Genomic DNA, 23,083 nt, shown 5'->3' with positions numbered 1-23,083 from the left:
GCCCCTGCTGCTCAAAAGGTCTCTGTACGGCCCTGCACCACACATTGCTACCTAGTTTGTGGGAAACACTGTCACTAAATTCTCATATTTTGTTTTATGATCTCCTCATCGAACGTAATACTTATATGTGCATGTTATTGCAGGAGCGGATGAGACTGTAGTCGTCACTCTGAAGTTCTCCAAGAACAGGATGGCAGTGTTTACTTGTTCTTCAGTTGTACAGATGCCCAATGATGCCATTATTGTTGGCACAAAGGGCACCATCAGGGTAAGTCATCACCACAGGGTGTCTGCATCAGTTGCAGAACCAGGAAATTAAGAAGTTAAATGCGTGTTATGTAACACGGATGAGAAGTATTTTCACTGCACACACTTTCCTGTAAACTTGAGATCAGAATTAGAGAACAAATTATAAATACATGATTTATTCTGAAATATTATTATTTTTTACTGTCCATAATTTGATAGAATATCAACTGTTGCTATACCACTGCTGGCCCAGCATGGTTTTTTTTTTTAAATAACCAAGGCACATCAACAAAAACCTTTATTTTGTGAAAAAAACCTGTGGGCAAAATTAGAGAACACTTTCAGATACCTCCCACTTATTGTTGTTAATCTGGCATCTGGTGACTATTTACTCAATTGTCTGACACACCCTATTTATCTGGCAGCTCTCCTGGTTACTTTGCAAGATGGCAAGTCGCTCTAAGGTGAATTAAACCCTGAGATAGCAGGTTGTCCAGATGAAGGCCAGATGGAGGATGAGATTCACAGGCAGGTGGGGGTGGTGTACAGCCAGGATGGCCGATGAAGGCCAGATGGAGGATGAGATTCACAGGCAGGTGGGGGTGGTGTACAGCCAGGATGGCCGATGAAGGCCAGATGAAGACAACACATATATATATATATATATACATACATACATATATATATATATACATATACCGGTATATATATTTTGTCTTTAGATCCCTGAACATGTGTTGCCCCACATCATTGGGGGTGAATGGGAAGGAGACCCAGTAACCGGTGCCTCTCAACTTCATCAAGAGTACAGGGATGCGTTACAAAGCAGAAAAGGTTCGACAGTGTTTGCTGAAAGGTACTGTGACATTCAGAATATATAATATAGTAATACTGTACATCACTACAAGAATTAATTGATGTATTTTAAAATACTGTAAGTCAAACAAGCATAATCAAATCAGTGGTTTTTGAATGTTCAGTTAGACGAACTTTCAACACAAGGTGGCATCAGAAACAGAAATCTTAATTCACTATATTCATATACAGTATGTGTTCATACTGAACAGTACACTGTCCATGTTCTTACAGTGTGATTTTCCGTGTAGGGCTGAAGGAGTGTGCAGTTATCTCCCATGCTGACTCCCTTCTGCTGGCTGAGGTGGAGGATGAGATTCGCAGGCAGGTGGGGGTGGTGTACAGCCAGGACTGCCAGTAAATGTTAACACGATCGTTTCCCCTGGTTGAATAGAACAAGTTTGTGATGGAGAATAAATCGTTCTTAATGTTTTAACGCTGATACACTACCATCAAGGGACATGTTAACCTTTTGAGAGGACAAATAAAGACAATCTTAATACTCTTCTTCCATGGCTGATCATGATTTTGTTGTTTTGAGTTTTCTTTTAGGTGCATCCTTCACTTAGAAGCACCCATAAACTTAAATGCATGCTTATTCATTTTCAAACAAAACGTGCTGAAGACAGAGTTCAGGTAGATGGTCATCTCTTTTATTGATGGAAATCCAGTCTTTTATGACAGCTCAGTACACCAGCTAAACATTACAATACCCCTTTACATTTAGTTAGTTCTTACACTCTAGCATTACAATCAAAAGCATGGTAGACAAATGAAGACAGCTACAGTGGGTCACCACCATAAAAGGAGAAGGACAAGCAGAGGGGCTCTACCCCTCACCCACTAGGGTTGAGAGGGACAGGGTGTCATCACTTCATAGGTCCCCTGTGAAAAAGAAATCCTAAAAGTGCTCATTCATATCAGTCAACTTTAGTGAACCATACATGATTCATAAGTGCCAACTGCGATATAAAATGTAAAGGCTTTATGACATCTAATAACACAAATACAGTAACTAGCTCAAACACATGTGAGGTGGACATCCAAAACTAACATTTCTCTATAGTCAGACAAAATATAAGTAGTATTGGATGTCCGAAAACAAACCATTCACAAAAGTCAAGTATAATATCGAATGTAACATATTCTGGAGGATATTAGGAGTGCAACACTAACAGATACACTTAAATACAGTGATAGCTGGCGTTAAGAGGACACTTCATACAGACAGCACTACAGAAGGACCTGTTTGGGTGGAGTGGTGTTGCCAAGGCTGTGCTGTAGTAGGAGCCATTTGATTTAGGATGCAACAAGTTTGTTCGTTATACCGGCAGCAGAGCGTGATTAGTAAACTGTTACTCAAGGTGCTCTTTAAACATCAGCCCGACCCACCACCAACTCCATCTAAACAAGAGCCAGTATGCGCATGCACACAGACTAGGATGCATTCACTCTCAGACTGGTTCACCTTTAATAATACAAGTGTTGGAGTGAATAAATACAGCAGTTTCTGGTCAGGGTGTGTTAATCTGAGGCCCTGCAGACTGGTTTGATTGAGAGAATCGATGTGAAAGGAATGGAGACATAAAGTGGAATTGTACGAATCAAGCCTCCACTCCCACCCAAAATAGCTCTTTGGCCATGAAGGCTATACTATATTTATTCTTTATTTTCTTTGCATTTTTCCTATGATTAATTGTTCAGTAGAGTCTGTGAGCCTGGTTGTTGGATAACGAAGGCTGTGAGCTAGAGTGGAGTGTGGTTGAAGAGCTATCAAAGATAGATGAAGGTGGAGGGAGAAAGCAGAGCAGCCCTGTTGGCTGTTTAGGCCACCTGAACCACACGCATCGTGTTGGTGTAACCTGAGCCTGGGCGCCAGCCGGTCAACACAATGACAACATCTCCAGCTTTGAAGAAGCCTCGGGCTTTTCCTGGAAATACAACATAAAACATTTAACTAAACATTGCTTTTACAATGTATTTAGCAATGTTTGTAGTGTTTTTTTGGTTTTTAGTGTTAGCACAAAGCTTCACACCAACATATATTATGCTGTACACTTGTTCTTCTGCACTGTTGAACAGCTGAATACTAAAAAGGTGACAGATCCTCACCCATATCCATGGCAAAGTTGACGCGCATATCAACATCCTCTGCCCACACGTCATGGGCGGGTTTGGTGTAGAGGACGGGGAAGATGCCGCGGTACAGATGGGCCTGGCGAGCTGTCTGGGCGTTACGGGTCACAGCGAGGATGGGGGCACGGGGCCTGTACCTGGAGATCAGGTGAGCGGACCTGCACATGCACACACGGAAACATACAGCTAAGTATAAAAAAGATTACCTCCACGCATTCACATTTTGGATATCTTCTTTTAAACTAACAATTCCAGTATGACTAAATAATGACAATCAGAGAGGGAAACAGCTGAAAGTGAAATTTAAGTGCTAAAATACTAAGTCGTGTTTAATGCTGTGTGCACACAATGTGTTTACTTTTTGTTTTAAAAATCACTAAGAGATTCAGTTACTGTGGCAGCATAAGTATAGATTATTCAGATATATGTACATTCAAAAGCAGAAATTGGAGATAAATATATATATACACATTTGTATAAAAGATTACATCATAACATTTTCAGTACAGTACTGTATAGGCCAGTCACCTCAATACTCCGCACAGATGGATTCTTGGAGAAAGCGATTCAGTGTGATTAAAAACCCTGCACCCCACATACAGCAGGTGTTTTCCGATATGTTTGGCTGATTTTAAACTTAAGCAGAGCTCCTGTATACTGCTCAACAAATGCCATATACTTAACTTAACTAACAACAATAAAGGTAATGAGATGCTCTGCCCTAACAGGTGCATCCCAACTAACAGGATAGGCAGGGACGCTGAGCAGTCTTAACGCCCACACCGTCCAGAGAGATCTAATCTGCCAAAATATGGGCCTCATCAAAATGTCTCCTCTCACACACTCAGACTGCATTCCGGGTAAACCGATGAGGGCTCAGGGCTGAATGTTTTCTAATTTGATATGATTTCACATATTATATGAAGTGTAGAATAAAGTATGTGAAGGATCGAAATCGGAACTGGGCCAATGATAACCCCCTCTCTTGCAATCTCTTACTATCCCCACCCACCCTATACGACAGCGCACTTCAGACACACACATACACACAAAATCCGCGTAGAGAGGATTCGTGAGAGCATATTAGGTGTTGGAGGGAGAATCATGAGCTGTGTTTGGCGACACTTTACCTTCAGGAGGACCAAGATCATTTCACCTCTACCCTCGTCTTTCTTACCTCCCAGTCTTGGTGAGAACAATTATGGCACTAGCGCAGCATTTGAAGGCTGACTCAACGGCACCGACAGCTACGACCTCGGAGGGGTCTCTGGTCAGTTGAGAGTGTCTCCTCAGCTCCTCAAACAGCTGTCTGTGAAAGGTGGCCGCCTCAGCCTCCCGTGCTATCTGAGCCCAGAGGGACCATGGGGGAAGGGTGGGGTGGGGGCTGGGGTTACTCTCAATCACTCACACTACTACTACTGTACGCCGAGTCGTTCACACCACTGGGAGTGATTGGCAAATGCGCAGGTAGACTCAAGGTTAAAAGGTTAGTTGTTGGTTCAATGATAGGATCGTTTTTACTTAAAACCATGAATCAAATTGAAAGAGGCTAAAAGACATCTGTCAAACTTTTGGGTAATGTGTAGATTTGGGCCTTTTTACTGCAGGGCTCTAAAAAGCGCTTAAATTTGTCCACATGGGTATAAATCAACCAGCAGTCTTCTTACAGCCTTTGCCAGGCTCTCCAAGTTACTTCCTCAGTCAATCCCTGTCTGACCCTACTCTCCCTCTCTCAGAATCCTCAAGTACAGATATTGTCCTTTTCGACCTGCTTGGACCAGATAACCTGCGTACCTTCCAGAGCCAGTGAGCACAATCATCGCAGAGGCTAAGCTCTTAAAAGAGGCCTCAACGGCGCCGATTGCAATAGCCTCGGCTGGGTCTTTGCAGTGCGGCGTGGAACGACGCAGGTCCTCAAACACCTGCCGGTGGAACATGGCTGCCTCGGCTTCACGAGCAATCTGGCACAAGTGAGGGCAAGATGCATCAAGGAAAAGCATTCCAACACCAGGCACACACACATGGAAAGTGAGGAAAATGGGTGAAAAACGGAGAATGGACAGAAACACGAGAAACAGAGAGGTACATTAACCAAAGTTAAAGAATATAAGGGACAGGAGGGACAGTGAATACAAGAGTTGTTAGTGAGGGAAACAGCAACATTCAGCAAACATATCCAAAAGTTACAATTTTACTACAACCATTAACATGAGCTATTAGAATAAAAAAACAAAAAACAAACAGTTTAATACAACCCATGCTTATCTGTGCTGTTAATATAACCTTTATGAATGAACTTAAAAAAAAAAGATCAAAATGAGAGAGCGGACTTTGAATAATTTATATTGTCATTTTATTTTATTAAACTACCGAAAAAAAAAAAACTTAGTCAACTGGGAGTTGAAAAAAAGAATTAAACGTCACTCAATGCACACAAATGTAAAGAAATGGTTTAAACTGTCATGAGGGTTGAACAAGAAAAGAATTAGAAAGACTAAAGAAATTGAGTAGAGGACAATGGCCGATAACAAAAGTGGCTTCAGAATCCCTTGTGATGTTACAAGAAGTCTTCTCAATAAATGTGCGCAACTTAAGAATAAAAGGCTTAAAGGCAGGAGCTGCAGTACTGTTGAGTCATCCCTGCAGCTGCATAGCAGTGCAAAAACAGGGTGTAGCCAAGAACAGTGGAGGTTAGCAAAGAAAGGCCTGAGCAACGGACAGGCAAGGCGCCATTATGTACATTATCCATGCATGCAATTGTGATCTTGATGTAAGAATGCATTAAAACCTAATTATTAACAGTGTTTAATAATAAGACTTAACAAAGGTTTTACTTGTGTCTGTCCCTGACTGAAAGTAATAAAACAAAAACAGAAATTTAGGTATAACAAATGCAGTTTTCAATAATTGGTTAATCATTAAAAAAGTTTATTAAATAGAGAAAAGCATATTTTCCCTTAATACATGCACTGGTTGAGCCCCTATGTGCAGAAATGTGGCTCCCTCCTCAGCAGCCTTATTGTTATTTGAAAATTGGAGGCTAAGTACATCTTTGTAGTTAGGGGTGTGTCATGTGCACTGTAAATACTTGTTGACAAAAATTGGTCAGATCAGTTTGGGGATACCATGGCTAATTAAGAAATGGTGAAGAAGAGCAGCACAGTGAATTTGTTAGATGAAGAGATGCAGGTGAACATTTACCATAGTTTGAATGGACTCAAATGTTCCAACGTGCCTTTAAGGTAAGTTACACTTTTTAATGTGTTCCTACTGCATGTAAAAGCACATTTCAAAAATATCTCCAACTGAATGGAAATTATGCAGGTCCAGCCAATTAAAACAGGGATGCACAAATGGGGTTGTGTCAACTTGAATTCTGTCAATATCATTATATAACTAATTAAAACTGATCAAATGTTGTTCAATGATAATTCATAACCTAACATACAGTTGATATTGAAATGGAAATAAGTGGATGGATAAGTTAATGTATTGGAGGTACAACTACAACTGAATGAGAAGTCATAGATGTGTTCAGAACACAAAACACAAACTCAGGAAAAGAGAAAGAGCAGTCTTCCAGTAGAAGAGCGTGTTTAATGTTATAAATGACAAATCATGCAAGATAGTCCCATACACATAATTCTTTTCTCCAATCAATAAGCCGTACTATTTCAAAAATATAACTCTTTAGAATATTTTATTCAAAATCAAAGCATAATGTGCATATTGAATATACATTAACTCACCATGTGCTGTGTGCGTACTGCCTCCAGAGGGTAATCTCCCTTTGCAGTCTCTCCACTCAGCATGATGCAGTCAGCTCCGTCCAACACGGCATTGGCTACGTCACTGCCCTCAGCACGGGTGGGTCTGGGCTTCTTGATCATGCTCTCCAACATCTGAATGGTGTTCATGTGAGGTGTTATAAGGAAACATACACAAATCTCAAAATAACAGCCTTTTAAGGGGTACAAACAAAATTAATGCTAACATTATGTTTTACAAAGATTAAACTGAATCAGCCCTTCACGTTCACATAAATGCAGATAGACTTATAAGCTGACCAGTGAAGTTTTTATTTAATAAAACTCAGCTCCTTGGGGTCAAAGAGCTGAAAAAATACACAGACCTGAGTGGCACATGTGATCGGCTTGCCAGCTCTGTTGCAGCGACCGATCATCATCTTCTGGGCTAGAAAGACCTTTTCTGTGGGGATCTCAATTCCCAGGTCACCACGGGCAACCATGATGCCATCGCTGGCCTCCATGATCTCATCAAACCTACACAGCACACAGAAAATAATTATTTAAATCATAGAGTAAAACAGGTTTTCGGGCCATGTGAAAGAGGTGGACTCCATCTCAGCATGAATATGTCATAGTGTACACAAAATATCTCAATTACTGGATCCCAAATAGAAAATAAGATGAAAACACTATATCAACAAAACACACCTGCGTACACCCTCGTGGTTCTCGAGTTTACTAATGATCTTAATATCTTTGCCTTTCTCTCCCAGCACTGCTCTAACGGCGTGTACGTCTGCTGCTTTGCGGATGAAGGAGGCAAAGACCATGTCGACTCCGTGCTCCACGCCAAACTGCAGGTCCTGGATGTCCTTTTCTGAAACGGCAGGCAGGTCTACAGCAGCGCCGGGTAGGTTCACTCCCTTCTTGCTGCCCAGGGTACCACCGTTCTCAATCTCGCACATAAGGAAATCAGACCCTGAGGAGACAATAACATATTAATGGATTGAGTTCTTTCATTGGGCAGAAATACAGAGCAGTGGTTTTTCGTTCGTCTCTCCTCCACTCACCAATCTCCTTGACCTGCAGGGATACGAGTCCGTCGTCAATGTAGATATTACTACCAATTTCCACCACTTTGGTAATGTTCTTGTAGTCCAGCCAGAGGACCTCCTCACTGCATTTTTCCTGATAAGCATCGTCCAAGGTAATCTTGATCATGTTGCCCTTCTTCAGCTCCACCTCAGCTGTGCCGCTCTGTCAAATCATTAAATGAACATCATTTTACTTTCTGTTTGGTTTGTTTTTCCTGTAAAATGTTCTTGATTGTTAATATCAGCTAATAAGATGACTTTAAAGACTACTAGGCGATGCTAAACTCACTCCCTGGATGAGGCCAGTCCTGATCTCTGGGCCCTTGGTGTCCAGGGCAATGCCAATAGGTCTGTATTGGATACTGCCGGGCTCGAAACTCTCACACGCCTCACGCACGTTCTTGATCGTCTCTGCATGGTACTAAAGAAAGGAAGTGAAGTATAACTTGTTAAAAAATATCTCCAGAGAAAACACCAAACAAGATACTGATCACACATATGACCTCTAACCTTTCTAACTAACTTTCTGATGCTTTCACACACACATTGGACTGAAATGAAATCCCAATTTGGCAGAGGCACTGGTATAAGAGTTTCTAAAAGGTTTTATTCAACAGACAAAAGCCAGGGCAATTGAAAGATAAGGTGCGCCTGACAACTCACACAGTCATAAACGTCAGTCATACAGTCAGTATTACTGAGGGGTCATACAGTTGTTTTTATTGTTTATACCACTCTAACTGTGTTAAGTGTCACTGAGGAATCCGGGTGTACCAAGCAGAATAACTTTTTTTATTTTTTTATTTGTCATTAAAAAAGACCTAAGAGATTACATATACAGTATGACTTATATCATAGCATTATACAGGTACAGAATGTCATCGTATGTGTTCTTGACATTGCAATGTCCCGCCTCAGTTATTGTATTATAAGTGAGTCAGCTGAGGAAGTGCAATGTTAATCTAAAGAGGAAATTTCTCAGTGCAGTTGGTGGTGTCAATCATATCCTTTACAATTGGAAATGTCAACAGACTTGTGTAAAGTCATTACTCGTGTTGCCTGATATTGTTCACAGCATCAACTGAATCTGGTGGCTGACCTTGACCCTTAAAAATTGCTTTGGAAAATGACGGGAGAGAACTTGAAAAATTCAGTGCTGTCACATTACTGTTACAGCCACTTTGCCCCATCAGTGCAGGCTAATAAACACATACAGTAACACACGCTCAGATTTTGTTTTATTTGTGCAAATTTCTTTTTGTAGACATTTAATGTTGTTACAGTGCCTGTGGCCTAATCTTTTTATTGCCAACAATTACTGCTGTGATTGTTGTGCACATGACAAACAAATAACCTTGAATGGTTGTAGTACGGTGTTGGTGGATTTTAAGAGAGCTTTCTGCTGCACATGGCTTAAACTGCCCACCTGAGTAACCACAGCTTTCAGTAATAACTTAAGTGGCAGGTAATCACATTGGCTGCCGTTCACGCTGGCGACATACTGAGCTAACATTACACTCACTGTGCTGTGACTGAAAGAAAACCTGGACAGTCTGACCAACTGAAAAACAACAACGAATCCAAGATCATCATATCTAAAGCAAGTTTCCAAGATATTTAAAACTGCAATTAAAATTACGTCTAAAGTAGTCCAGCACTGAGGCTACAGGGTTTGAAATGCGATCTTTTGGGAATTTAGCTTCAGGAAGTTGAAATATCATGATGCCAGACCAGAAATAAATGTATGGATGTTCTTGGCAACTGTAGTAAGAGACAGAGGCGAGGTAGACAGTATAATGTTGCAAATGCCAAAGACCGATGTTGCTCAGGTGATTAACTATATATACACAATATGTGTACAGGTGAAGGTCCATACATTTATAATTAATTTATTTTTTACACAATTTCAAATTAAACTTCAGTTAATGTTCAGCCTAATTACTGTGACTGTGACTTTCTGGATTTGAAAAATAATCTACTTTCCACTTCCTACTTTAGTTTAAAGTGGACTGACCTTGGTGTTGGTTTGTGTACACACACACACACACATTACAGAGTCTAGGTGTGCTGCCTGCTGAGGAGATAAAGGGCAGGGCAGGAAGCTACAGATGACGTATTTATAATACCCCAAGCCAATAAAGCTCGGATTTTTTTTTTTGCTGTTCTCCAAATCGAGACTAACCTTTGATCTTGTTGAAACAACTAGATCCACAAACCATAGATATTTTTATTGTAAGGAGGACAAAATATCTCAAACAGAAAAAAATAATTTCTATATTCTCAGACAGTTATATGTGGCATTTATGAATCAGTGCACTCTAAAGCTGAAAATAAATTCTATGAGCATCTTGCAGAATCTACACGGTCGGTCCTCATATGGAAAATAGTCAAAATGTCAAATGACAAACGATTAAGTGACGCTTTGGAACAGTTTAAATGAACTCAAAGAACCCCACTCTGCAAATGCAGATGATTCTATGTTTGGATTTGTTGAGAAACCTGAGGACTATCTAAACAGGATTCTTAACTTCTTTCTGTCAGAGCCCCGAGGGCAGAGTCGGGTTGTCATTGGGACACGGCTCACCTTGACTGACAGCCTGATTAGACTTTATAAGCTGGTGGCAGTCAGCCAGTCCCGCTTTCTCTTCCTTTCTCTCACTCTCTTTCTCCCCTTGCTTCCACGTCTTGTGTTAGTTGGGTTATATCCGGTCAGTGTTTGCTCTTGTACCATATTGCTTATTTTTGGGTAAAAATAAAAATTGTGCATCTGCCCTTTTGCTTAACCTTTAACTGAGTTGGGACATTAAAAGCAACTCACCTGACCATGCTTTCTTAAGAATGCCTGATACATTAACTTATTCATCTGATGTACTTTTTCATCATCATCATCATCATCATCATCAACCCAAGAGGTCAGTGATATTATAACTTATCTGGTGTTTAGATGCAAACTTGACAGACGGCAAGATTCATTAGCTAATTCTTTTTGCCAGTTGCAGAGATAAAATGCTAACAGTCAAGAGGGAGGTTTGTTTTTAAATTTTACGTTAGTGTTTTAATGGTTGGTGTAAAGGTAGGTGTAGTGTGCACTAATGAACAATAGGGTATTCATCTGTCCTCCAAAAAAACATAGAAGTTATCAGGCTGCATCACTTTGAGTTGAACCTGGTTATAAAGGCCACACTCTAATCTGAATTAAGTTAGTGCTACTTTTTTCTCTCCATTTGTGCTGGTTGGCCTAGTCGTGTTCAAAGTGCCAAGCTGATTGCAATTCATATTGAATAACTTTATTGTTCACTGTGTCCATTGTTGACCATCTACTTTCACCATAGATATATCATGAAAAGAGTTACCAACACTGCTTGAAAGAAGCTAGACAAGAAAAACTGCCTCAAAGACTGCCTCCAAGTTCAACATACCAATCAATACCATTCTGTAATAAAGCTCAGAGCCATGTTTGATGGAAATTATCAGCACAGTTTAAATGGGACTTTTAACAATTTGACTGCCTGTCTCATTTACACTATGGACAGACCCACCTCATGTGAACCATGGGAGAAGTTCATGCGTGCAATGTTCATTCCAGACTTGATCATCTCCTTCAGCGTATCCACAGAGCGGGAAACCGGCCCTGCAGGCAGTTATTGAAAGGATAGGATTAGGACCAAACTTTTTAAAATGTTACATTCATTTCACTTCTCTTGGTAATGTAGAGAATGCATGTCCAGAATAACTTATATGGTACGTTATATTTAGGTGAGGGAAGACTAATTTTGATTTAATGATCAGCTAGTAGGTTTCTATCAGGTGATGTTTATGAGTTCATGAAGTTTAGTGTTTGAACGAACACAGGTTTTAAATGTTAATATGCAATAAAACCTGCCCTGTTCCCAAAGTTGCAGTCGCAATCTCAAAATTTAAAATAACAATTGTGACTATTGAGCTGATGGTGCAGCCCTACAAGTTGTAGCTAAATATCTGCTTAAACTAAAGAAAAAGTTGACCAACCAATGGTGCAGATGATGCCAGTGTTGCGTGCAGTGGTTGGCATGGAGTCAATGTCCAGTAGGCACATGTGTTCCAGGAAGGTGTCAGCCATGGCAGCATTGAGCTGCTGTGTCTGGATGAAGGCAGAGCCCATGTCCAGGGACTTTAACTGAGGCATGGCAATCAGTGGTGCAACTGGAGAAGTCCTGCAGAAAAGTAAAATGGAGAAAAAGATAGAGAAGTCAGTGAGAGCAACACTCAGCTTTCTTCTGTTGATCACTGATGGTCCAGGATTCTTTTCAAAATTAACCAGTCACTTTAAAAGCAAATCTGATTTTTTAACAATTGCTAGTATTCCAAGGCAGCAAAATCAAACATTTGTATTTTATCTTATTGTCATTGCAATGTCAACTGCGATATTGCACTTTGAATATTATAACAATGTATTAAATTGGATTCACATTGCTCTGGCCAATCAGATAGAGCTCTTGCTGAACAGACGAAAGTGCAAAGAGGAAACCGGTACTGTGCAAGTCTGAGTCAAGAACTGTGTACACTTTAATATCGTTATTGCAATACTCAACAACGTTGTGACATATTTTCCTCATATCGTGCAGCCCTTGTTTACATCAGGTGGCTGTGTACAAAAGTTACAACTTAGCAAGTTGCTGGTAGATAATTTCATAGCCAACATGTGCGCAGTCAAAGGAAAGGAGAATTTCCCAGTTGGAATCAATTAATCACGTTGATTGCTGAAGTACAGCATATCTATTTTTGACCAACCTCAAACGTCAACACTAGGGACATAAAGGCTATAAAGGATCTTTATTGTCTATTAAAGATTCGGCTAAATGTTGCCATTTTAATTCTATTAAAGAAAAAGGTTACTTTGGGCTACTTTGCACAAGACTGTCCTTTCTTGAGTTACTATTCCCTCAGGTTGCACAACCAACAGCTTATACAGTGAATAATACCTATGCTTGTGGAAAAAAAAACTCACACGTTTTCAGTTAGCTTCCAGTTGTTTACAATTTGATAACTTCTAAAGGAACATAAGGCTAATACTACTGCAGTGCACTGCCGCCATGTTCCCCACAGAGAGAGTAGAGTAGTATGATTTATTGAGATGCTACACCATACTGTACATTGTGTTCCCACCCACTTCTCCATGAGTCACCCATGGCAACGATGCTATCACGAAGCTAGTCTACGGGTCTGGACCAGCCAAGCTTTCATCAATCCTTTCTAACCAGAAAAAGGAAAACCTGCTGTACACAGCACATTAGAGCACAGAAGACTTAAAACATCAAAACACTATGCAGTGGTAGATGGCTCAATACTGTGCACACAGGGTGCACTGATGTGAAGTTTGCTTGAGAAACTTCCTTCTTTTTCCATCAGTCTATCCCTGACGGAATGAATGAATAACAGCAAGGCATGTTTCAACAAATAGCCAACACGGTGGGTGTATTTGAGCAGGGTGTTGCACGGCTTCTCTACAATGATGATCAGGAATGTTGCTTCTACTAGGGCTGTAGTTGTTGTGGTTACATAACTTCAGCAGAGCTGACTAAGGCTGAAATGCTTAGTTGAGCAGTCAATCTGGTGATATTATAGGAAGTAGAACTAGTTAGATTTAAGTACAATGTCCTCATGAGGTGGCCAGAATTTGCCCTTATTTTAATTTTCTACAGAAAGTGGGATTTAAAACTAGCAGGTATAGCATTACCAAAAGTAATTTAATAATTTAGGGTTAAGACCTTGCTGGAAAAAATGTTGCTTCAATAAATACAGTGTGTGAAACTGACTACTACATTTTCTACTGCAATACTCTGACGATGCATCATTTCCCAAGGGGAGGTGGATCTGCACACTAACCACCTTTTGTACTTTTCACGATCGATATATCCCATCAGTACAATACACAGTTTGAGAAAACTGCACATAATGCTGGATGGACCTTTTGAAAGATGTAAACATAAACATTCCAAAACAGTCCTAGTTTATTTCCTGTTGCAGTGTATGTGAATGACATCAGCTGACAGGACGTTACCAAGGACCGAGGCTGTTGCCTAGCAATGGAATTCCGTGGCACTTTTCCAAACAAGGATAGTGTTTTTTAAACAATGCAATATTATGACGATAATAAAATAAAGGAAATATATAAGCTGTAAATGTATAGACCCCTAGTCCTACAGTATGCACAACTCAGGCCACTGTTCAAACCACGCAGTGGACAGATAAAGTTCTCTGTGTTTAAATTATACATAGAAGCGCATGTCAACAAAGAACTCTCACTGATTGCTTTCCATGGCAGAGCAACAGGATAAACAGATATATCTTCAAGTGAACACCCCCCCCCCCCCCCCCATTATTTTCTGACCCCTTCAATGCAGATTCAAGACCTGTCCTGAATTATTGACCCTGAACATGTTGTCCTAATGGACACAGAACAAAATGTACATCTAGACCCAGCCATATATTAAACAATTCACTAAAAGTCTGTTCCATGTCAGACACTGAAGATTCCTGCTTAACTTTTACAAGTGACTGCTTGGTGCTATCTTGAACAGAACAGGCTGGAAAGGCTGATGTTGTACTCGTAAAGGAGAAGAGGTTCAACTGCAACTAAATGCATGCTCACTGCACATACATGTTCATTCCCAAAGTCTCTAGGATTAAAATCTATTGCACTCAACAGTAACACTAGTGGTCCGACCTCCTCATGCGCATCTTAATTACAAATGCATCATGGTGGGAGATTATAGGCAATGCCACTATACAAACAGGCTGCTTCAACTGGAGCTGCTGGCTGATGATGTAACACTTGAGTCAATGGGGCAGACCAGCGCTGTACGTGAGCACAGTCACATCCTACTACTGCAACCAACAGCCCTGAAAGGCTGGGGGCTGACATCCAAGTGGGCTGAACCACAGGAAAAGACTGCAGAGGGGGAAAATGAGTCTGAGTATTGGCATTCACTATAGAGTGCTTTGTTTTTGTAAATAATGTCCTGTTTCATTAATTAATCATATATTTAAGAGGATGGGTTTTTTTTTAAAGAAACATTTCATTTTAATATAAAAGTATTCTACATTGGCGTTTCTTCACAAAATGTTCATATAACATCTTTCTACTATTGGAGCCTTGGAGCATGACCAATCACAACTTTGCCGTTTAATGCAATACAACAGACAATGCAATACTGACGGTTGCAATTGCAAAATTGAAAGGGGATGCCCATTTGTTTAACAGGGAAAGGTTGAGAGACAAAGTTTTAGGAAGCTTTCCTCCAAGCCATTTTGCTACTTGACATATGTGGACTACAAATAAGATGCATGTCCAAAAAATAGCTATAATCAATTGTAGCCCAAAAGTAACAAATGAAATGCTTTCTCTTAATACATAAGAACATTACTGCCACAAAACAGTGAGAACACTGTAAAAAGATGTTTTTAAAGCAACCCAGAAAATGCAAAATGTCTGATATCCATAAACGTGCATCGGCCTCTTTGCATTATTTTCATAGGGTCAAATTTAATTTGCAAACAAGTCTTAGCCTGTATCAGTTTAATGACATTTCATCCTCAGGAAACTCAACCATACTGAATAATTTCCTCAGGTGAGGTATTATTTTTGGAGCCATTAGAGGAATTATGACATGCTTTCCTGATTTTTCTCTTCAAAACCAGGTAATAATGATCCCTCGCCAAGTGCAGTAATGTCTCCTGGTAGGAAAGACAAAATTACATAATTGGAAGAATGGCTGACTAACCGACATGGATAGCGAGTCTGACCGCAGGGCAGCCAGTGAGCAACCGCCACAAGCCAACAGCAGCCAAAGTAACCCTGACACAGATGCAGGGCTAACTTTAGAGCTGGCTGCTAATAATCCCCTCCAATCCCCTCCCAACACTTCTACCTCTGAAACATACTCTCTTATACCATGTCAGCCATTATATTCCCCTGCCTTTCTGAACAATTCCTTATCACTTATCTGGGAAATGTGCCAAGTGAAAACATACACAGCCATTGTAGCATTGCAGTCAGGGTGACATGACATGTACTATGGATGTGACATAACTCTGGGCTAATCCAAGTTGGCTCACAGAGACAGTAGACGGTTTCTACATCAGTCACACACACTCAATTTGCCATTTGCAGGTTGCTACATACCCCCAGTAGATCTTCCTGTTCCTCCTTGGGACAAACAGACACGTTACAACGAATGACCTCCACAACAACCCCAGTGTGTTGAAGCGTCCAGTGCCACTGAGCGAACCACTCCCTGCAACAGCAGTCCAAGCAGAACTGACCGCTGCAGTTCGCGTGCAGACACACAACACTTTCAGGTGCTCAAGAGTAAATCCCTTCAATAAGGATAAAGCATGAGAGTGCCTGCTGTGACCGGACGATCGCCATGACCGGATACAATGGACATACATGAGACTTCCACCACGACACACCAGAGCAGAGTCACACAAATGTTATTACCAGCCTAGGTCATACAACACCCCAGGCCTTAAACTGGAGTCGTGGCTAATAATAACACAGAGCATGCAGAGTCTGTTTGTAGAAATCTAATACTCAGAATGTATGATGGCTAATACACTCTGTACACCTGTAAACACCAAAACAAAGTAGGGTGTGTGGGGGGGGGGGTTAATTAACAGTACATCACGGTGTGCATATTGAATGTATTTACAAATGCTAAATCTGGCAAAATGTATAACTGAAGCACCAAATTACATCAAATTGAATGCTTAGAGTTTAGTCAGCGCAGCCAAGGGTGTCTGCAGTGGCAAAGGGATACCCATAATTGGTAGCCTTCCAGCCCATGGGTCCACGTAGCATTAGTCAGCAAACATGCAGCTATGGTGGAGAGAGACAGCATGAGAGCAGGGCCAGCTGCAAAAGGCCTAATCTACTGCACAGTCTACCACCTCAGCACCAACTGATCTACTGTACCTCTCCACAACAGCAGCACTTCAATCGAGAACACAAAATAAGTTTTGCCATCCATTAATTGCAGAAGCTGGTGGACTCACTCCAAAGCTAAAATTATAATTTAACAGTACTTACACAGTGTTGTTTTATTTCACTAGCAGTCAGATCTGTAGATGAATACATTTCAGAGTCTGGACTTCTATGACAAAAATGTTATAGACTTTTGAGAGTTAAGGAATGATGGTTTTACTGAGATATATTTAAAGAAACTGAGACTTAAGACCACATGGGCAAATATTAAAAAGGTCAACAACCTAGATTTAAGTAATAGGCACATTAACACTGAACACTGAACACTCCCATTGTTGAGCTCATTACTTCAACTATTATTAACATAATACTTAAAGAGACATACAACTTGACTGGTCCCCTGGGATAAAACCTCCATTTTGTCACCAGGGCCAGGAAGGACATAGCAATGACAATGTCTACAGATTGTTAAACACCAAAAACATATTTCTCATAACATACCACAGCACAAGCGGGATACACCTCAAACCCTAAGCATATCATACCTATGTCACAGTGGATGTCTCTGTCAAAGAATATGGCATAGCACTTTTAAATGAACATTTAGACAAGCCCAGCCTCGGTCAAATCATCCTCTTTCTGCTGTGTTCATACTGTTTTTAACCAAGGATAACGCAGTTCAAGCTGTCAGATAGAAAGCTGAAAGCCACAACTATTGACATCATAGACAGAGAGGGTTAGACCTGTCTTCGTACCCGTGTATTCAGTGTCAACAGGGCCTGTTGTCTATGGCATCACTGCAGCAAGCTACGGCAGTGCAGCTGCTTAGGCAATGGGCATTTATCATAGGATGGTTATTTCCTACAACATAAAGAAAGAGGTTCGGGTTCATTTTTAAAGTGTTTCTGAGAAAATAGGACGGTAAAGACCGATGTATAAAAGGACTATTGTCATGGAGATATCTACCGACTAACTGAACCATGTGGATAATAACACACAACTTTTAAATAATGCAAGGGGGATTTGGTTCGGCTGAATTTGTTTCTCCAGATAATACACATTAGTATTTGTACGATAGTATAATTAAATACACTGCAGACGATGCGCTTAAGGTCACGTTCTCATCCTGCGTCACATTTTCCTGATGTCGAGACATCACAGAGACTGACCAATGGGAGGCCGAGACGACGGAGCCGCCACACCCACAACAGGAGGCAACAGGAAGCGATTCTTCAACGTTCAACACCTCACGCATTACATTTAATTCCACAGTTGCAGATGTCATAACTGTGTTTAGCGATTAAACAATACTGCAACGTTTTAGTTAGTTACCGACAAAAGAGCTGCTCAGCACACGGCCGAACTCCCTCGGTTTATCCGTCTATTAACATAATTTTAAAATCACATTGTTGAACAATACCACGCTTAGCAAAAAAAAAAGCATAGCAGGACTAATAATGGCCTTTTCTAAGATTATCACACAAGCCCAGGTGTATTGGTATTTGAAAACATGATTGGTTTAAATCAAACACAGCTAGATTGTAAAGAGAGGAAACAAGCCACCAGTGACCGACGCATACATTCCCACACTTACTAGCTCACATGCTTTAGCTACAGATATAATAAAAGACATGTGACAGCACGAGTATCGATTAGCGACCGAGTTGCAGCACATGTTGAGGACACCCACCTTATCTAGCTGTTTGGACCCGATCGTTGTAACTGCCGTTACACTGAGACCAGCTCAAGGTGATCTCCCTAGTCACTCACTCTCTGGAACTACTTTCTAGGGATGCTGAGACATATCCATCCGAGTCTGTATCGAGTCAATAAAGATACATGAAACGATAATATACCGTCTTAACACATTTATACCATCCGCACTCATCACAACGACTCAAATTGATTCTTTGTTTCAGCATTACTCTTGTATAAAGTCTGGAAATGATAAGAAGTAAACGACGCGGAATGATACGCAGATGAGCGGTGGAAGTGCTTGGTAAAGTTAGGGAGCCAATCGCGAGCGGTGATGCATCAGTAGAGCATGGAGTCTGACATGTGACTGTGGATGGCGTGTTGCTTCCTGAAGAACGCAGTGGTTTGGTTACTATGGTTATTCAATCGGTCTTTCCCAGTTTAATGGCCCTTTAAGATTATTCAAAGATATTTGTCATGTTGGTATATTTTTTGGAGCAAGTCAAGCTGCCGAAATGGTTCATGGAAAGCAGCATCAAACGTGATGCTGGTGCAATATACGGTAACTGACTTATAAGATACCAATATATTGTTCACTCCTACCTATTTACTTACAACTGGTGCTGTAATTATGCCCACATAGGCCTACTGTGTATTTTCCCAAAATGCATCAGTAGTCACAGCCAGTCAGCGTGCATTTGAGCGATGCATCAAGGATTCTCTACTATCTTGCTAGTCTTGTCTACAGTGTTTGAGGCAATACCTCCATCTAGTGATGACAAATAATATAAGATCTTTTGTATTTAGGTACATCTAAGTTAAGGTACTTAAGGTTGTAGATGTTAGTTATTTACATGAATAACTTCACGTTTAATTCATAAAGTTTTAACCACATATTCCAAAATTGCATATTTTAAGGACAAAACCAATATTGTTATATCAATACCATTACACAAAATTCAGATAGATCTACCACCAGCAGAGTACTACTATACTGCTACTCCTACTGCCCGTAAAATAAATACAGTTATACATAATAACAATTACTTGATTAACAATTACTTGATTTACAAGAACATAAAGCCTGAAACACTACGTTGGAGGCGCACATTAAATTGCCAACTTTTTTCCTGACATAATTAGTGTAATGCCATCTCTTTGCTTATCAACTAGCAGACAGTAACTGTAAGACATGTGATGGTGTTTGTCCAGGGCAGACACAGGACAGCTATGTTGCAAATGATCCCAGGATGATTAATTCTGATGTTGTGATAATCAGCTCTGCCAAGGGGAAGGAGGCAGACAGAAACTAAATCCTGCTGTGCAGCCTTAGCCTATATCTCAACAATAGTGAAATTCAAATTCAATCAATTCAATCTAAACATTAAAACTTTGCAAAATAGATTGGTCGAGATACTCCTCAAAGTAGGTTACTATTTATACTTTACAGATACTGAAAGCACTGATGCTCACTCTTTGTGACCTATCTTAAGGTTGAACTCTTCACTGAGTCTATGTCTCCTCCTTCTATGTACCACTTTGTTCTCACCTGTTCACAGCTGTGGTGGGGTTAGCACTGCTGCTTCCACTTCCCATGGTGCTGTCTCACTGGCTGCTGGCAGCCTCTGCCTGGATCCACTCCACTCCACTACCTGAGGCCAATGGACTCACCTGTCCAGGTGAGAGACAGATCTGCTGTCCAGTCACTTTGTCCATTGGCCAAGCCCCTAGCTGTCAGTCAGTATTAATCGCTGCTAACCCCTGGGCCACGAGGTACAGTAAGACACTGTTGGAATATGCTCAGATAAATCTTAGAGATGAGCGTACAGGACATCCTTATGCTTCAGGGTGTATGATTACTGCATGAGTACAGCAGATGCTACCTATGATTAAATTAATATAAATACAAAGCAACTATGGCACTATGCTTATATTGTGCTGTCAGGGTCAATGCTCTTTAGTTTGCCTCATTGTGTGCCAAATAAATGTTTGAAGACAGAATTTTCTCTTCCTCCCCTGACTACAGCCTCACACTGAACGGACAGTTGTCCCACTGTAACACCTGTTAAATCTTTAGGTCAGTTCTTAATAAGATGCCTTGAGATAATCAGGGTACAGACTGATTAGCTCAATGCCTAATGGCCATTGTTTCATACATGCACACAATGACACAGTGTATCATAGACATAGAATATATAATATTTTTTTATTATGTACATTTTTGAAGATGTACCTGGAATATAACTATTACTATTGTGATATAATATGAATATTAGAACAAAACCTATGCAGTTCTGCATCCATACAGCATGCAGTGTAGCTACTAGTGTAAAGCACAAATGTAAAATTAAGCATATTTATGCTTTTGTTCTTTTTTTAATTCTTCTTAATACATTTAGACTCTTGAATATCAACCAGACACTGCTTTTAAAGCATGGTTGCACAGTCATAGACCCTGACTTATGCAATCACACACACAAACACAGAGGCAGACGCATACACGGGCAGAGCCATTTTTCCTCCATTTTTTCTCCATTTTTCCCTCTTCTCAGCAGCAGTGCAGTCAGCTGCAGGTCACATGACTGGCATGCCTGGTCTCACTGAGCATGCTCAGATCCCTTGGTGTTGTCAGGCAAAATATAAGACAGCAGTAGCAGCAGAGATCTGCAATAGATAAACACACAGACTCACATACACCAGCTGGATTGCTCGCAGACATAAACCACAAGCTTCGTGAGACAGACGCTGAAGAATGGGGGAACTGTGGCTCTGGTTTCTCTAATATCCTATTTTAATGGGCTCATTGTCATCATTCATTTCAGTGGAAAACAGCCTCTGAGAGAGAGGGAGCGAGAGAGAAAGCGAGGGAGAGAGAGGATAGAGAGAGGCAGGTGTGCCCTTTAAGAGGGGGAGCAGCTCAGGCAAGGACGGCATCACAGTCTCCATCCTCTGTGGAGGTAAGTGTGGATGGATGGGGTGGGGGGTGCTGAGTGTGGGGGGAGGGGAATTTTGCATGGCTGCATCTTTGTTTGTGTTAAATATGGTCAGAAAGCATAATCTGGACGATGGCAGTGCATGTATGTGTGTGTGTGTATGTGTGTGTGGGGGGGGGGGGGGGGCAGGGACCAAGGCAATGGTGGGGAGAGGGGGCTGGTGGAGGGGTGAAGATGCTAGCGTGGTTGAGGACATGGCAGGGCAGCAGACATATAGAGACCAGGAGAGGAACTGAAGTGGATGTAGCAATGATGGCGGAGCTTTGTTAAATAGGATGCAGTTGATGTCTGTAAGGGTGTTTTAGACAAGAAAGGAGGAAGTGAAATACACTGTATCATGATTATTTTGTGCAGATAATGTCCCGATCTAAAGAACAGATGATCTTAGTGTCCTATGTTAGTCCAGCAAACAAAGAGGAACTGTATAATTGGTGTTCATTTATTATATTGACCTAGTTATACAGAATATAGCATGGATGCCTTCATGCGTGATGGTTTTGTAAAGGCAGTCTGCTTTGTAGTGCCAAGCTACATTGCCATCCAGTCTTTGTTTACATGTCTCACGATTCAGTGCTGATAAATGTTAGAAAATCTTTATTATTTTGGTTTGACATGCCCAAGACTATGTAAATTGAAATTTGTATTCTGATGCTGCCGCATTAAAAATGCAACTCTGCATCTGCAGTCTTGTTGAAAGGGCTCCAAGCTCGTTGTTTACATGTCTGACAAAAGATGTGATGGGCCGCCATGAAATGCGGTGTACTGTTAGCTGCCTCTGGTATATCAGCTATGTTGTTTACCCTGGCAGTTTTTCCTTTGATTTTGTCATAATTAATCTCTAAATTTGGACCATATTAAAGTAAAGTTATTTTTTCTCATCATGACCTGTAACTATTCATTTGTAGGCAACCATGATTTTAATATGTCAAATTCTTGCGTAATGTCTTTGATTCTTTTTTTTTTTTTACTCAACACCGTGTGCCCACAATATACTCCGCTTTAACGCAGGAAATGACATGGCATTTCGAAGATTTTCTTTCATTTAATTGCAAGGCAAATCAAAGACGTCTATCAGTGCACTATGAGTGTCAATTATAGGTCCTTTGGTATTATTAGATGAAGTTCCTGGAAAAAAACAAAATAAACAAAGACATGGAGACATTCTGGGCACTGAACGTACAGCCCATACCTCCCACACATTCTCTCCACAGTGATTAATGCCACTCTGAAAGGAGGCAGAGATGGCTGTTGCTAGGATACATGGCAAGGTGAAGTGCAGACCATTTAAAGAAAAGAGGAGGAGGGCACCATTTACGAAGCATGGCATCACTCGAGATGGCCTCTTTG

General features: G+C 40.8%; 1 protein-coding gene across 3 annotated transcripts; it reads right to left on the bottom strand.

Moving 5' to 3' along the window:
• Positions 1-1,741: 1,741 nt before the first annotated feature.
• pkma (pyruvate kinase M1/2a) lies at positions 1,742-18,821 on the bottom strand. Of its 3 annotated transcripts, none has more exons than XM_083916386.1 (11): positions 18,739-18,821; positions 12,092-12,276; positions 11,623-11,714; positions 8,373-8,504; positions 8,060-8,246; positions 7,698-7,968; positions 7,373-7,523; positions 6,990-7,142; positions 5,035-5,201; positions 3,217-3,398; positions 1,742-3,035 (listed from the first exon to the last, which is right to left on the bottom strand). In XM_083916386.1, exons 2-11 carry the CDS (start codon positions 12,246-12,248, stop codon positions 2,929-2,931), a joined length of 1,599 nt encoding a protein of 532 aa, XP_083772512.1. In that variant the 5' UTR covers positions 12,249-12,276; positions 18,739-18,821; the 3' UTR covers positions 1,742-2,928. The 3 variants fall into 3 exon arrangements, with proteins under 3 accessions (XP_083772512.1, XP_083772510.1, XP_083772511.1); XM_083916384.1 differs by lacking the exon at positions 18,739-18,821 and adding an exon at positions 16,248-16,523; XM_083916385.1 differs by lacking the exons at positions 5,035-5,201; positions 18,739-18,821 and adding exons at positions 4,418-4,584; positions 16,248-16,523.
• Between the last annotated feature and the right edge of the window lie 4,262 nt (positions 18,822-23,083).

The sequence above is a fragment of the Echiichthys vipera genome (assembly GCF_963691815.1).
Source record: "Echiichthys vipera genome assembly, chromosome: 1".
Classification (NCBI taxonomy): domain Eukaryota; kingdom Metazoa; phylum Chordata; class Actinopteri; order Perciformes; family Trachinidae; genus Echiichthys; species Echiichthys vipera.
The sequence above is the reverse complement of the archived record's forward strand: the minus strand, read 5'-3'. Positions and strand labels throughout refer to the sequence as shown.

Excerpts from the sequence above, each read along its gene's own strand:
- pkma (XM_083916384.1), bottom strand. The coding sequence starts at position 16,516 with ATGTATGTCCATTGTATCCGGTCATGGCGATCGTCCGGTCACAGCAGG. Across the intron at positions 8,247-8,372 it reads GGACTGGCCTCATCCAGGGA|AGCGGCACAGCTGAGGTGGA; the intron begins GTGAGTTTAGCA and ends ATGATTTGACAG. Across the intron at positions 3,036-3,216 it reads CAACTTTGCCATGGATATGG|GAAAAGCCCGAGGCTTCTTC; the intron begins GTGAGGATCTGT and ends TTGTATTTCCAG.